The sequence below is a fragment of the Gobio gobio genome (assembly GCF_949357685.1).
Source record: "Gobio gobio genome assembly, chromosome: 21".
Taxonomy (NCBI): Eukaryota; Metazoa; Chordata; class Actinopteri; order Cypriniformes; family Gobionidae; genus Gobio; species Gobio gobio.
This window is the reverse complement of record NC_137117.1, coordinates 15,267,224-15,282,925: the sequence shown is the minus strand read 5'-3', so window position 1 is coordinate 15,282,925 and position 15,702 is coordinate 15,267,224. Positions and strand designations below refer to the sequence as shown.

The following is a 15,702-nucleotide window of genomic DNA, read 5'->3' as shown; positions in this document are numbered from 1 at the left end:
TCGACATGTACCAGAAAACATATCGGACCCATTTGAATTCTGCACAGATTGCTGTATTTTAAAACTATTTTTAAAAAGGGGAGGAGCTGTTCGATATGCCCCGCCCTGTCTCAGTAGAAATTACGTCAACACATTGAATAATGCTGCGCTTTAAACACCTCAAATGCATTCCTCATTATCGACCCGACAGCTCTTGTGATCAAGAACAACTCTGATTGTTATTTCCAAACATGCCTGTTTTAATTGGAAAGCATTTGTTTTAGAAAAGTGCCACCTTACAATTGATAAAACAACAAAGAGAAGACATTTCACATAACGTACAGTGAGGGTGGTAGAGTTCTGTTATGTAATGACATTTTATTGGTCATACATTTCGTTGCAAATATAGCCCTGTTGAACAGTATAGAGAAGTGCAACATACACAATATTCAAGAGTCTGATTTCCTCATTCAAAGTAACATTACTGTAAATATAGTAGTAATTCACTGCCACAGAAGGAGGCGTTTGTGCCAGTCTCATGCAAAAAAAGCCTTTAGAAAAGCCCTGAAACATATATGAGAGGCAGGCCTGGAAAACTTCACATTACTCGGGTGAACGGAAACACAAGTCGACTGGCATATTTCGCAAAATTGTGGCACAAAAGTGATCAAAATCCATTTAGCTGACAACCACGTTTGAAAGTGCTACGACTATTACCCAAATAAGCATTTTTTGTCCTCTTCGGAAATAGCTCCTCGATATAAAAATAAGCTTTTGAACTCAGGCTAAGCAGGCAGCCACATCAAAAACAAAACAAAAACAATATGCAACATGAAAATTTGCTTTGAAAAAGTAGTCTTTCCTTTCTCATCCTATTAAAAAAACATTTGCTCAGTCCGTCATCTCTGCCAAAGAACACAAAATGTATCCAAGAGCTCATAATTAGGATATTTAAAGTGAAAAACACTTTCATTGTGCACAAAAAGATACGGAGAAACCAAGTGCTCAGTCTCACGGCAAAATAATGAACGAAAGTTGTCAGACTTGTGCTTGTGATTTATATCAATGCATTCCTCTCACAATATAAACTGAATCTGGACCACTACAGACCAACTCCACATGTATTTTAAACAACGTAGGACTTGTATGTCCAGTGTAAGATGTCACTTTATAAGAAGGGATATGAAACATGCCCTTAAAGAGAGAAAGCAGATAGAGCCCCGCTTCCTCCGTTCGGATGCCCGCAGCAGGGACTCGCTCCTCGCCTGCTGCCGCACAGTGAAATTCAACCCATACTAAGAGGGACTGCAAAGTGCCTTTGATGCAGAATGCACGTAACCCACGGTTTCCTGCCGCTTTAGCGTCGTCCTTGAGCGTTACACTCCCGCCGATGACTTCTCTGCTGTGTTGTTCAGAACTTCATCAATTCTGTCATCTTCTATGACAACTGAAAGAGTAATCACATGAGGCACAGGGGGTCAAACATGCTGCCCTTGGAGAAAGGACAAGACTTTAGTTTTATTGAAAACAAGAATAGGCTTTGCAGACTGCTGAGAAATAAAATACAATAGAATGGCACGCTAAAATTCATTTCAAACTATTAACATTGTTTTTAGTATAATATTTATGCGTGCCATTTTGTATGACCTGATAATACTGGATAGATTAATATTTGTACTTTGTCACACTGCAGGACTAATGAACTGAACTGCAAAAAGATTATTAAAAATGGTGAAAAATCGCTGTATTATCTGCGGAAGAAAATAGTGTGTATCTAAAATGTATCTTTTTGATAGCTGTGATTGTCTGGGAGATGTGTTTTTTACCCTTCTTTTGGGAATTTGATAGCTACAATCTGGACTATTCCTCAATAATAATATAATACTATCATAATAATAATAATAATAATATTATATATATATATATATATATATATATATATATATATATATATATATATATATATATATATATATATATATAGAGAGAGAGAGAGAGAGAGAGAGAGAGAGAGAGAGAGAGAGAGAGAGAGAGAGAGAGAGAGAGAGAGAGAGAGAGAGAGAGAGAGTTTATATTCGTCAAACAATATGCAGAGTTTTTTTCAAACAAAAAAAGGCCTGACATTTTTTTAAATATATATATATTTTTTTCTTCTGAAGTCTGGGATTTCACAGCTTCAAGAACATTATCAGTGAATATTTCAGACCCTTTTACAAAGCTATCATATATATATATATATATATATATATATATATATATATATATATATATATATATAGAGAGAGAGAGAGAGAGAGAGAGAGAGAGAGAGAGAGAGAGAGAGAGAGAGAGAGAGGAGAGAGAGAGAGAGAGAGAGAGAGAGAGAGTTTATATTCGTCGTCAAAACAATATGCCGTGAGATGAAATCTCATTATGAACAGACAGGCAGGTAAATACAAACGCATCACGCTGACATCATCACGTGATCCCTCACATTTGCATATTTAAGTCATCGGTATCCTAGGTAATAGTGGAAACGAGGCAATGGTTCGACACATTAATTGGCTATTTGTGTACTTTGTTGGATATCACAACATTAATATATACTGTAAGACTACAAAAGGCACTTTTATTTTCATTTCACCTACGACACTAGGTAAATGGTTGTCTCACCTCTCTTGCTGCGTCCGATCTGTCCGAGTTTCGGAGCTCGTTTGTTCTGCGCAGAACTGAAGAAGTTGCTGCTGTTGTTCTGCAGGCGACAGGTGAGGGATATCTGCTCTTCGTCTCCATCATCACCGTAAGGAGAGATGTTCTCTTCGTAAGGCAGCACTTCTGACATGATCCCGTTCACGATAATCGATCAGGATATTAAGACAGTCGGTAACTAACGAGAGGGCTCTGTAAGCAAACGGCGCGCGCGAATCTCAGCGGTCACGATACGATGCAGCTTTTATTTTAACTTTCACTTTTCCTCTCGTTACTTACAGGCGACGAGCTGTAGTCATTAGGAAAAACTGATGTAGATGCAAAACAGGAGCGCGATGCAAAAACACACGGATCCTCAGAGAGCAGAGAGACGTCACTCAGACTCGGACTCAATGCTCCAGCTGCACGCAGAAGCTCCTCCATCCCCCTCCCTCCTCCACCCACCCTCACACTGATGCCTGCAGCATTTGGGTGCCGTGGTGTAGTGGTTAAAGGTGTCCAAAAGGATGTGGGTTTGAATCCCACTAGGGTTGAACATCGTTGCCACCCAGAAGCTTGCAGCCTTCTTGTCTTTGCACATGGGTAATATGGCTTAGTGGTAAAAGATATGGATTTTTTAATACATATATGGGGTTTATTCATGCTGTATCATCATGTTGTTTTTGAGTAAGCCTTCCTGAAAGCTTCCCTACCCAAATCACTTTGCAAATGTATTTATTTACAAGGGCAGTGCACGTTATTGAACATGCCTGTAAATGTGCCAGAATTAGAAATTGGATTTTTCAAATGTAGACCCTTGACAGAATGTTAAGAAGTCACCCAAAAAGCTAATATATATATATATATATATATATATATATATATATATATATATATATATATATATATATATATATATATATATATATATATATATATATATATATATATATATACACACACACACACACACCGATCAGGCATAACATTATGAATGTTGTGTTGTCCCCCCTTTTGCTGCCAAAACACATCAGCACATCCCACAGATGCTCGATTGGATTGGGATCTGGGGAATTTGGTGGCCAAGTCGATACATCAAACTCGTTGTTGTGCTCCTCAAACCATTCCTGGACCATTTTTGCTTTGTGGCAGGGCACATTATCTGCTGAAAGAGCCACAGCCACCAGGGAATACCGTTTCCATGAAAGTGTGTACATGGTCTGCAACAATGCTTAGGCAGGTGGTAGCTACGTGTCAAAGTAACATCCACAAGGTTTCCCAGCAGAACATTGCCCAAAGCATCACACTGCCTCCGCCAGCTTGCTTTCTTCCCATAGTGCATCCTGGTGCCATGTGTTCCCCAGGTAATCGACACACACGCACCCGGCCATCCACGTGATGTAAAAGAAAACGTGATTCATCAGACCAGGCCACCTTCTTTCATTGCTCCGTGGTCCAGTTCTGATGCTCACGTGCCCAATGTTGGCGCTTTCGGCGGTGGACAGGGGTCAGCATGGGCATCCTGACTGGTCTGTGGCTATGCAGCCCCATACGCAACAAACTGCGATGCACTGTGTATTCTGACACCTTTCTGTCAGAACCAGCATTAACTTCTTGAGCAATTTGAGCTACAGTAGCTCGTTTGTTTGATCAGACCACACGGGCCAGCCTTCGCTCCCATGTGCATCAATAAGCTTTGGCCGCCCATGACCCTGTCACTTTTGATAGAGACTGACCACTGCAGACCGGGAACACCCCACAAGAGCTGCAGTTTTGGAGATGCTCTGACCCAGTCGTCTAGCCATCACAATTTGGCCCTTGTCAGACTCGCTTAAATCCTTACGCTTGCCCATTTTTCCTGCTTCGAACACATCAACTTTGAGGACAAAATGTTCACTTGCTGCCTAATATATCCCACCCACTAACAGGTGCCGCGATGAAGAGATAATCAGTGTTATTCACTTCACCGGTCATAATGTTATGCCTGATAGGTGTATTTTACAGTAAAATTACAGATTATGTACAGATAGGTAATTACAGTTATACAGTTTTTTTTCCTGTAAGGCTAATGTTAAGCTAGATTTCTTCTGTAACACTTTCATTAAGAGCATCAACTACCATTATATAATGCTAAACAGAATATCATCTTTTATTCAATATGCCTATACTTTAACAATATACTCACTATAGATTACAATCTGGGCACAAATTATTGGTTTATTTGTGGTTTATGTGATTTAATCTGTATTTATTACTCAACATTGTGAAGATTTCTGGTGGTTTTAATGGTTTAAAGGCATTATGTTGATGTTTCCGCATGGTATCTGGCTCTGTAAGTGTCATAATTATGTAATTTACACAATTAGCTGGTCTCTCAGTAGGCAACCCATATCTTCCTAAATTGAGCTGTGATGGTAAAGCTAGACAGGTATTTACCTCCATCTACTGGTCAGACACAATAATACTCTCTGCGTACATGTAATTAATGCAAATTAAAGAATTCTCCATGCTCTTTAATCATTTACATTTTTATAATATTGTTTGTAAAATATGCATAACCAATACAGTTTTTTCAGAATCGCAATATAGATAGTCTCATTTAATGATTAAGATGAAAGCAATGAAACAAACAATAACACAGCCCTTCGAAACCAGGAGCATCTAAAATCTAATTTGTATCTTCATTTATATCTTCTCTGATGTATTGCATTATTCTAAAGAGCTTCTGTATATGTCTGAACTTCCTAACTCTTCTCCTCGGTTTCCTGCGCAGCACGTAGAGGAAGATGGCGCACGAGGTCAGGCAAAACATCACCTTCAAGAGCCACAGGTTTCTCTTCTTTAGAAGGGAGTGAAGAGTGAGGACGGGATGTAGGTCCAGAGGTGGAACACAAACCAGGTTGCTGTCTTGCACCATCTTGCACACAACACCAGTCAAGCTGTCAAAATGCATCGTTTTGTTTAAAAAAATGTTTTTTAGATATTCAAGCTGTCAAAAGCCATAGCGGCAACAAATAGGCAGAGCAAAAAGTTGGAACATTTAAAAAATGTGATTATAGAATGGGTAGTTCCCGTCCTTGATTCTGATTGGTCGAGCCTCGTTCTAAACCACTCTAAATTACTCTACAAACACACACCTGTGAAATATTAAAAAAAAAAACATTTTTTATATTTACACTACTTTTCTAAAGTTTGGGAATGGTACAAGGTTTTTTTTAGTCTCTTATGCTCACAAAGGCTGCATTTGTTTGATACAAATAAAATAAATATATAAAGTTAAAACAGTAATATTGGGAAATATTATTAGAATGTAAACTAAATGTTTTCTATTTGAATATATTTTCAAATGTCATTTATTTCAAAGCTGAATTTTCAGCATCATTACTCCAGTCTTCAGTGTCACATGATCCTTCAGAAATCATTCTAATATGATGGATTTGCTTTGTACTACTGACTAATTAATATTTTTGTGGAAACCGTGATGCATTTTTAGGCATTTATTTGAAACAGAAATCTTTTAAACTTTAGTATAAATGTCTTTACTGTCACTTTTGATCCTTTCTGAATTATATATTTTTTATTTTTTTAAAGACCTCAAACGTTTGAATGGTATTAAAAAGGCATTTTCTTTAATGGTAATTAATTAATAATTTCTTTCCAAAAAATCTTACTGAACCCAAACTTTTGAACAATACTGTCCCTATTAGTATTTTCATAATAAACTATAAACCACTATTATTATCATTATACTTTCAAATCTTGTATCTTTCGTATACATTACATGAGAGTGAAAACATAACTGTTACATTTTAGTGATGGTTTATGCTTTGCATAAAGGAAGTCATTGACTTCCTTTATTGTGATTGGTGGATAACAAATATATGTATTGCAAATAATAATAAGGCTGAAAAACTTAACTGTGGATAGATCCATTCACACAAAGTGAAAAAGTTTATTAGAATTATTTAATAGGTCAATTATCTTTTGTTAAAACAGCTTTCACATCTTCTGGACAAAGTGCAGACGAGTATGGTACCTTGTTTACAATTTAAAACAATATAAAAGATAATTGTGACTTTTTATCTTAATATACTCTAATATAATCTCCCAATTCTGATTTTGTCAGTTATAAAGTCAGATTTGCGTTATATAAACTGGCACTTTTTGTACAATTTTTCTTTTGCATCTCGCTTGATATGAACAGCTTGAGTGTGAAAACCTGTTGCCAATTAAATATATACTGTATAGGCCTATATAAATATATATACACACACAATTGGCAACAGGTTCACACACACACACACACACACACACACACACACACACACACACACACACACACACGTATTAGTTTAACTCAATCCACCCTTCCAGGTGCCGAATAGGCTACTCATAATATTAATAATTTTAACTTTAAATTTTAATATACAAATGTAGAACATTTACCTGACGTCTGTTGCGTGATTTAGCACCTTCTTCTCTGTCAGGACCCTTTTGCAGTTGTCGACAAAAAGGCTGTTCAAGGTGTCTTTGACTTTCTGAAAAACACACGGAGACTGTACAAGTACAAATCTCAAGGAAACGTGCAGAAGTTGTTGAGACGGCATCTGGTGAGGCGTATCAGCTCCTTGTGTTGGCTAAAATTACTGATGTCTTCTTTGTAAGGTAACACCTCAGACATGTAGCAGAAAACAACAAGGTGGTGTAATTTAAAAGCAGGATGGAGATATTTGGAAAAACTGATATACAAAAGGATGCAAATTACAGTTACTTCAGAGACCAGGTAGACGTCAGTCAGATGAATATCACCTGCAAGCGGCTGCTCCTACCCTTTGCAAATGTAGATTAGTGGTTAAATGCCTGGGGGGCATGTAACTTAAAGGTTGTAGGTCTGAACATAAAAAAACCTTTATTGTGCCCTTTCCAGTTCAATTCACCCTTCGCCTTAAGTTTGATTGACAGGCGATCTGACCAATCACATCGCCGAATCTGCCGTTTTGTCCGACAAAGCAGTCAGGGGAGTTCGTAGATTAACGTTGGCGGACTTGAATTTGGAAAAACGGTGTGCTGACGTCTTTCCTTGGTTTAATCAACATTTATTTTAGTGTTCATTCATGTTTATTTCATGCTTATCAATGAACTACAAGAAAGAGATAATCGGTTCACAAGCAGCTTTAACTGAGGCGCTACAGCGATCACGACACATTAAAGAGCCACAAAACGCTATTTTTTGTTTAAATTTCTTTTAAAAATGACAATTTCAAAGTTTAGACTGTGTTTCATATCAAAAGTTACTTGCTCTGTCCTGTCTGTCGGCGTGTTGTCAAGTGTCCTCTTTGCTCCGCGATGTATTTTCTCTACGTGAGAACGTGTGAGGCGTGAGAGTGCCATGGCTTGTCGGACATAGCAACAGTAACTAAAGGGGGCGGGTCTTTGCGAACTGTCGTGTAGACCTTTAGTACTTCATTGTGGCCATCTCAAATTAAACTAGTATATACAATATGTATCTCCTGTGGTGTGAAGTAATGTGGCTCTCACACATACACAACTAATACATGGAAATTCTGATCACACGGACTGATCCACTACAGAAAAACATTCTTTATTTTTTTCCCCAAGTCAAATTATACATATCAAACCATACTGAAGAACAAACTTATTTGGTTTTAATAGATTTCCCTTTAATAATTCAGATTAAAATCTCCTGCCGCCCTTTCAAACAGGAACTATTCTTACAAAAAACAAAACAAACAATGACAGGGCACCACAAAAACAGATATCCAATTAACATGTCTTAAAGTGAGCATGTCAATATTTAACCCCAAAATAAAAATATTATTTTGCATAAAGAAAATAAAACCTATTTTTAGGAACATATTGTAATATTTTCATGATGACTAAGCACAAACCTTGTATACTTGCAAAGTATAAGTGTTAAGTAAAACAAAACAAATGTTGAACTGTTTCATAACGGTTAAATTTTTTTAACTGCAATCAAAAAATACAGTAGTCAGAAACTAATGTGAACCACCATGGAAAATATTCACAAGGCAAAACAATCCTAATAGTCCTAAAATTTGATCTTTTTTTAAATGGAAGAAACCATCTTTATAATTTTTCTTTTGTTTTGATTTTGGTTGAAATATAACAAACAGCACTGAATTTCAGTTCACACAGGCACAAGTGATTAACAGAATACAAAACCCAACTCAATCTGGAAGAATATTTTTTACTGCAGAGTATTTGGATTATGGCTAATATTACATGGCAAGAAATGCTTTGCTCACATCCAAAAACCTGCTCTCAAAGTGCCTCATTTTAAAGAGCATACATATTCATAATAAAGCCTCTAACTGTTATACAAAGGGACAATCCTGTCTATTTTAGCCCTGCATATGGGGCACTTCTTAGGTTCGGGCAGGGCCCTATAGCACTCTTCACAGGTACACACATGACCGCACTCTAGAAACACACAGGAACGCTCGTGGCTCAGGCATATTGTGCATGTAGTAGGAGATATATCCCCCTCTGCCAGGTTGAGCTCTTTCAAACGTCTGCTCTGCCCCTTCCTGTACTCATCCAGTAGGCTGCGCTCTTTCCTCCGCTCCTTACGCAGCACGTACTGTCGCCACAGCAGGTAGAATAGCGTGGCACAGGCAGTCAAGCCAAACAGCACAGTCAAGACCCTCCAGAGCCGCAGGTGACCCTCTTGCTTGCTCAGGAGCATGTCATAGTCCAGGCGGCTGAGGAAGTAACGCAGGCCCTGTTTAGGGGGTTGAAGACGAACCACGTTGTTCTCCAGTACCAGCTCCCCTACGCCAGTCATGCTGGCACCCAGACGGAGCATTTCTTCCGTCTCCTGGATGCCCTGCGGCCGCTCGCCGCTGATGAAGTGACCGATGACGTTGGTCAGAGACTGCTGGGAGGGGTGAAAGTTCTCATAAGTGGTCTCCAGATCCAATTCAGCTGCATCAAGTGGACGGACCACTCGCACTGTTGTGGGAAGAGTGTCATCATGTGGGGCCAGGTCAAAGGGCACGGTGTTGGTGCGTTGGTGGATGATTTTTTCACAATCATTCCTAAAAGAAAGATGTATTAGCACAGTGAATTAAATAGGATATAATTTAAGATAAAACAAAAATGTAAGTTTAATAATAAAAACAAAAATTTAATTAAAAAAAAAATTACACACACATATATATATATATATATATATATATATATATATATATAAATATAATATATATTAAAGTTAAATATTTATAATGATTAAAATAATTATAATTATAGTACAATTATTATAAATATTACTTTTATATTAAAAATAAATATAAAGGTATATTTAGAGATTTAAATAAAGTATGATATAGTTTAATTAAATCCAAATTTCAGTTTAATTAAAAAATATTATATTTAATTAAAATAATTATCTATCTATCAAAGTTAAATATAATTATAATGATTAAAATATAAAAGTATTATAATTATAGTACATTATTATTATAAAGATAATTTTTATATTAAAAAACAATAAATAATACATATTTAAAGCATTATCAAATTATTATAAAAATACGTAGGCATATTTAGAGATTTAAATAAAGTATGATATAGTTTATTATTAAAAAAACAAATATTTTCATGTTAAAACAATACATATTTAAATATTAAGTATAACTATTGAAATAATGTGTAATTGAAAAGCTACTAAATAATATATATTATTAATATTAAAACAAATAATATTTAAATTATTATCTAAATATAAAAAATATGTAGGTATAATTAAATGTTTAAAGTATACTTAAAGTATAATTATTAAAAACAATATCATTATACATATTTTATATTAAAACAATAAATAATAATTATTTAAAGTAGAAATATTTTAAAATAAATGTATCTATAATAATCGTATTCACATGATCTTAAAACCGTTTGATCTTAGTTGCGGACAAATACAAATTGTGTCCATGTATACATTTCTTTAGAGAACTAAAATGATAAAACACAAATCGCTGATATTGCAATTGACAATATATCATAGTGTATATATTATATAGTATTAATGGACAGTACCATAGATGTGTTGTGCGATTCCACACCATCTTCTTCTCCTTTAGGGTCAACCTCTCGATGACCCCTTTACAGTTGTCTACAAACTGGCTGTTCAAGGTCTCCTTCACTGAGCGCACAACACCTAAACACAGTATGAATACAAATATTACAACATTACCAACCACTAATGCTATGCTGTTTTGCTTGCGTCATGTCTTTATTATAGTGAGTGAATAGTTATTGTATCGACATTAGCAGGTTTGACCAAATGCAACACTAGATTAATCTCAGAAGCCATACCTTCAATAACTGCATAAGGAACACATTTTCCTGGAGCTTCATTGAGGATAGTTTTCAGGTCTGGATTTAATGACATCTTCTTGGCCTCCTGTTACACAGGTCAGGTTTAACTATGATCTAATTCTTCAAGTGGTGGTGTCATTAAAAGATACACATGTTTTCTTACCCTTAATCTGGCCACATGGCTGGATTTCTTCTTGTATATGGTGTATAAAACAGCAGTCAGAGCCGAACTAGTGGCCAGCAACACAATCTGTGCAGTGGAGGGTCTGCCACTGGCCTCCATCCTTCAATCTACAGACCAGCTGAGTATAAAAAATACAGCTCACAATAATACAGCTCTAGTCTACATACTAAACATCGACGATTAAACTGCAATGGACAAGACAAACTTTATGTAAGTCAACCCATTCCTAGCTTATGAACTATAGGGATTCTTTAAGAGGAGAAGCTTTTTATTTACATTGTAAAATATTTATTTAATCATAAAAAAATGAAATAAACATTATCAAGTCTTACATTACAGTATTTTCTACACAGATATTGTAAGTAACTATTATAAAAACAAAACAGCTATCAGTTAGCCTGAACTGCTAGCCATAACGTTACCTTCCGATAACAACAAACTAAAATATGCACTCTCAAAACGCAATATTTATTTTATTTTATAATTTTATAAACTGAAGACATTGGTATCTGACAGGGGCACCGTTCAAGTTTGGTTTTCAACAGAACAATCATGCAGAAAGAAAAGGTTATTTGACTACCTTCACTGAAGCTGTGCTGGTGTACAACTCTCTGTCAGCCCAATCCCCTTCAAAATAAAAGCCTTTTTCTGATAAGTTTACGTTGACTTTTAAAATACAACATTAATATAAATATATATATATATATTTTTTTTTCTTTCTAATTACCCCTTGGAATGTTATTATCTGTTTTTAAAATGGATTTTTTAAAATAAAAAATAATAGTGACATTTTGTTAAGGCAAATCTGGTTTAAACAGTCTGGAGAATTTTTGGATTCGACTCCGACTCTGATTCCAGTCTTCTGCAAACTATCACTTATTGCTGGTTTATGATAATTTAAAACATTAATATTTTAAAACTAGTGCCAGTTATGTTGTTAATGGGTCGTGAACTGCTCAGGGGTTTTGAACGACTGTTTGTATAGATTCAAAAGATTCGATACACTGGGATGAATCAAAAGTTTGCGTCACATCTCCGCTAAATCCCTTCCTTGGAGTCGATTCCCTTAAGTCGAAAAATCAATTAGGAACTTTCCCAGCTCCGCCTCCTTTACAGGTAATTGGGTAAAGGCGCGAAAATAAGTTTGATTTTTTTTACATGCTTCGACCATGTGATCTAGAGCCTCCGCCATCCTACCTCAAACTGTAAATATAAAGGGACATTAAATGTATGTTTTAATAGCTCAAATGTTTTGTATGCTCAGTTATGTGAAGCCATTCCAGACTAGACTTGATAATATAGTGTGTAAACTTATACAATAAATGTTTGTAAGATCAGGGTCAGGGAATTTATGCTGCCTTACCTGCTATCGGAATTGTCATAAATATCAGAGCCGTAGGATATTAAAAAATGTTATTCCAAAAAAAAGTCTCGTCAAATGACCAAGGAACAGCATATAATTCAAATAAAAATATTTAGTAACATTATAAATGTCTTAACTGTCACTTCTGATCAATGTAATGCATCTCTTGCTGAATAAAATTTATAATTTCAAAGAAAATCTTACTGACCCCAAACTTCTGAACAGTGGTATAAATCAGATCAGATTTTAACTGTGTATTGACATTTTTGTTGTTGAAGTTTGGTAGTAGTTTATTATTTATGATTGTTTGATATGATTATGAATGTTTTTTCCCCCTAGTCATCAGTATTGGTTGGTTAGTTTATATATATATATATATATATATATATATATATATATATATATATATATATATATATATATATATATATATATATATATATATATATATATATATATATATATTAAAGGGATAGTACACCCAAAAATGAAAGTGTTGTCATTTACTCTTGCTTACTTGTCATGTACATCATTTACTCACCCTTAAGTTGTTCCAAACCTGTATGAGTTTCTTTTTTCTGCTGAACACAAAAGAAGATATTTTGAAGAATGTCGGTGACCAAACAGTCAATTGACTTGCATATTATTATTATTTTTCTCCATACTATGGAAGTCAATGGGGCCCATCAACTGTTTGGTTACCCATATTCTTCTTAATATATTTTTCTATGTTCAGCAGAAAAAAGAAACCCATACAGGCTTGGAGTAAATGATGACAGAATTATCATTTCTGGGTGAACTGTCCCATTCCGCTTGCCTTTTGATGACGCTGCAAACCTGTCTGTATTACTGCAGATGGCAGTGTTGAGTCATGCTTAAATAACCAATATTCATATTCTCCCAATCAACAATTGACCATTGAGTTATTACAAACGTGTAATTCAGTCTTCTGAAAGAAACAGCACGACTGAATCATTAATAAACTGCAAGACCTTTGCCAACAGCATGAAGCTCTATGTGAATTTGCATGACAAACTGACAGCCACAGAGATTCGGTACATAACTATTCATCTGAGTTGATCCATTCATAAAGAACTCTGTCTCCTCTTCAGCCCCACAAATGCACAGTTCGCTCTTATTCACACTAATTCATGAGAAAAACCCAGCATTTCTTTCATTTCTAATGAAAAGCCTATTTGAGTATTAATAAGCTTTTCACCCAGGAAGTTTATAACGTCATCCCACAGGCTCTAGGATCATTTAACTTAAGAGAGATGATTTATAATGACAGTTAAAAGCGGTGCACATTTGTTTTGGTCCAGAATGTTTGCAACTGCTCACCGTGAAAAAATATAGCATGCTGATGTGATGATTTATGTGTAACAGATCACCTGCAGAATTTGATAACAGGAACAGGAAAACTGTTTATTTTTTATTTTTTTATTTTTATTTTTACAAAGTATCAAATTATAAAGGATATGCTAAAACAAAGCATGTTGAGACCTCATGCTGCAGTGATTTTACAATGGTTGAGAGTTTTCTGGTATGTAAAATACATACAACTGTATTTTACATACAAGAAAACACTTAACCATTGTAAAAAATAGGTGTAAAGTAAACTGGACTTATCCAATTTGATTTCTCACACAGAAATATCCATACATATATATATATATATATATATTGTCACGGGTGAGAAATCACACAACAAGGTAGCTCGTGAAAGTGAACCCCGGAGGGTGGATTTAATGTGAACACTTTGGGGAATAGGTGCAAACGGTGAAACAAAGGTGCGTGCTGTCGTCGTGGCTGGTGTCCCTGTGAAGTCCTCGTGCTCGTGAAGGTGGGTGTCCAGGCGTGCTCAGTCGGGCTGTCGGTCACTCGCTGCCTTCTGTGAGGTAAGAGAGAAAGGGTTAGTTCCAGCACGTTCAGCATGAGACGGGTGTCTGCTCAAGTGAGAGCGGCAGCGGCTTTTACACCCTCTCGCTGATCGGGTGCAGCGGTGACCGATCAGCCCGTGATGAGGTCGTGCAGGTGCCGTGTGTTGGTTGCCAGGGCGACGCTGATATGCCCAGAGAGACTCGTCACATTCCCCCCCCCTAAGCGTCGTTCTGGCCCTGGGAACGAGAGGAGACAGTAGGGGTGAAACAAGGGGTGGGTGGGGAATGACCCCTGACAGACCTGAAAAAGCTGCCCACATCCGTGAGAGTCCATCAGCGTTGGCGTTGGCGGCCCCGGCCCGATGTCGTACTTCGAAGTGGAAGTCCTGGAGCGCGAGGAACCAGCGGGTCACCCTGGCGTTGGTATCCTTCGCCCGGGCCATCCACTGGAGAGGAGCATGGTCGGTCAGCAGGGTGAACTTACGGCCGAGGAGGTAGTACCGCAGCTCCAGGACTGCCCACTTGATGGCCAGGGCCTCCTTCTCGACGGCGGCGTAGTTCTTCTCTGCCGGGGACAGCTTTCTGCTGATGTACAGTATGGGATGTTCCTCACCCTCCTGGACTTGGGATAGGACGGCTCCCAGTCCGGTGTCGGAAGCATCCGTTTGCAGCAGGAAGGGGCAGCCGAAGTCAGGGGCGCGGAGTACCGGAGACGCTGTCAGGGCCGTCTTGAGTTGGGCGAAGGCCTCTTCGGCGGCCGACGTCCAACAGGTCTTCTCGGGCTGCCCCTTCCTGGTCAGGTCTGTCAGGGGGGCGGCTATAGAGGAGAAGTTGGGGATGAAACAGCGATAGTACCCCGCCAACCCCAAGAAGGCGCGTACCTGGGATTTTGTTTGGGGTTTGGGTGCGTTGCGGATGGCTTCCACCTTCTTCTCCTGGGGCCTGATGAGGCCCCGGCCAACCTGGAACCCCAGGTACTTCGCCTCCGAGAGCGCGAGGTGGCATTTGCGGGGGTTGGCGGTCAGTCCAGCCCGCCGGAGCTCCGAGAGCACCCTCCGCAGACGTTCCAGGTGTTCCTCCCATGCCTCGGAGTGCACCACAACGTCATCCAAATACGCGGCCGCGTACGCTTGGTGGGGCCGTAGGATGATGTCCATCATTCGTTGGAACGTCGCAGGGGCCCCGTGCAGGCCGAAGGGGAGGGTCCGGTACTGCCAGTGTCCACTAGGGGTAGAAAAAGCAGTCTTTGATTTAGCGGAGGGAGTGAG

At 37.8% G+C, this 15,702-nt stretch overlaps 2 protein-coding genes across 4 annotated transcripts; both read right to left on the bottom strand.

Moving 5' to 3' along the window:
- Positions 1-224: 224 nt before the first annotated feature.
- On the bottom strand, positions 225-3,120 carry camk2n1b (calcium/calmodulin-dependent protein kinase II inhibitor 1b). Its single transcript, XM_079803274.1, has 2 exons — positions 2,632-3,120; positions 225-1,426 (listed from the first exon to the last, which is right to left on the bottom strand). Exons 1-2 carry the CDS (start codon positions 2,798-2,800, stop codon positions 1,356-1,358), a joined length of 240 nt encoding a protein of 79 aa, XP_079659400.1. The 5' UTR covers positions 2,801-3,120; the 3' UTR covers positions 225-1,355.
- Positions 3,121-8,228: 5,108 nt separating this feature from the next.
- mul1 (mitochondrial E3 ubiquitin protein ligase 1) lies at positions 8,229-11,827 on the bottom strand. 3 transcript variants are annotated; one of them, XM_079802170.1, is made up of 5 exons: positions 11,772-11,827; positions 11,171-11,309; positions 11,005-11,092; positions 10,726-10,846; positions 8,229-9,725 (listed from the first exon to the last, which is right to left on the bottom strand). In XM_079802170.1, the coding sequence occupies exons 2-5, from the start codon at positions 11,288-11,290 to the stop codon at positions 8,996-8,998; spliced, it is 1,059 nt and encodes a 352-aa protein (XP_079658296.1). In that variant the 5' UTR covers positions 11,291-11,309; positions 11,772-11,827; the 3' UTR covers positions 8,229-8,995. The 3 variants fall into 3 exon arrangements, with proteins under 3 accessions (XP_079658296.1, XP_079658297.1, XP_079658298.1); XM_079802171.1 differs by having other exon boundaries at positions 11,171-11,298; positions 11,772-11,822; XM_079802172.1 differs by lacking the exon at positions 11,772-11,827 and having other exon boundaries at positions 11,171-11,400.
- Between the last annotated feature and the right edge of the window lie 3,875 nt (positions 11,828-15,702).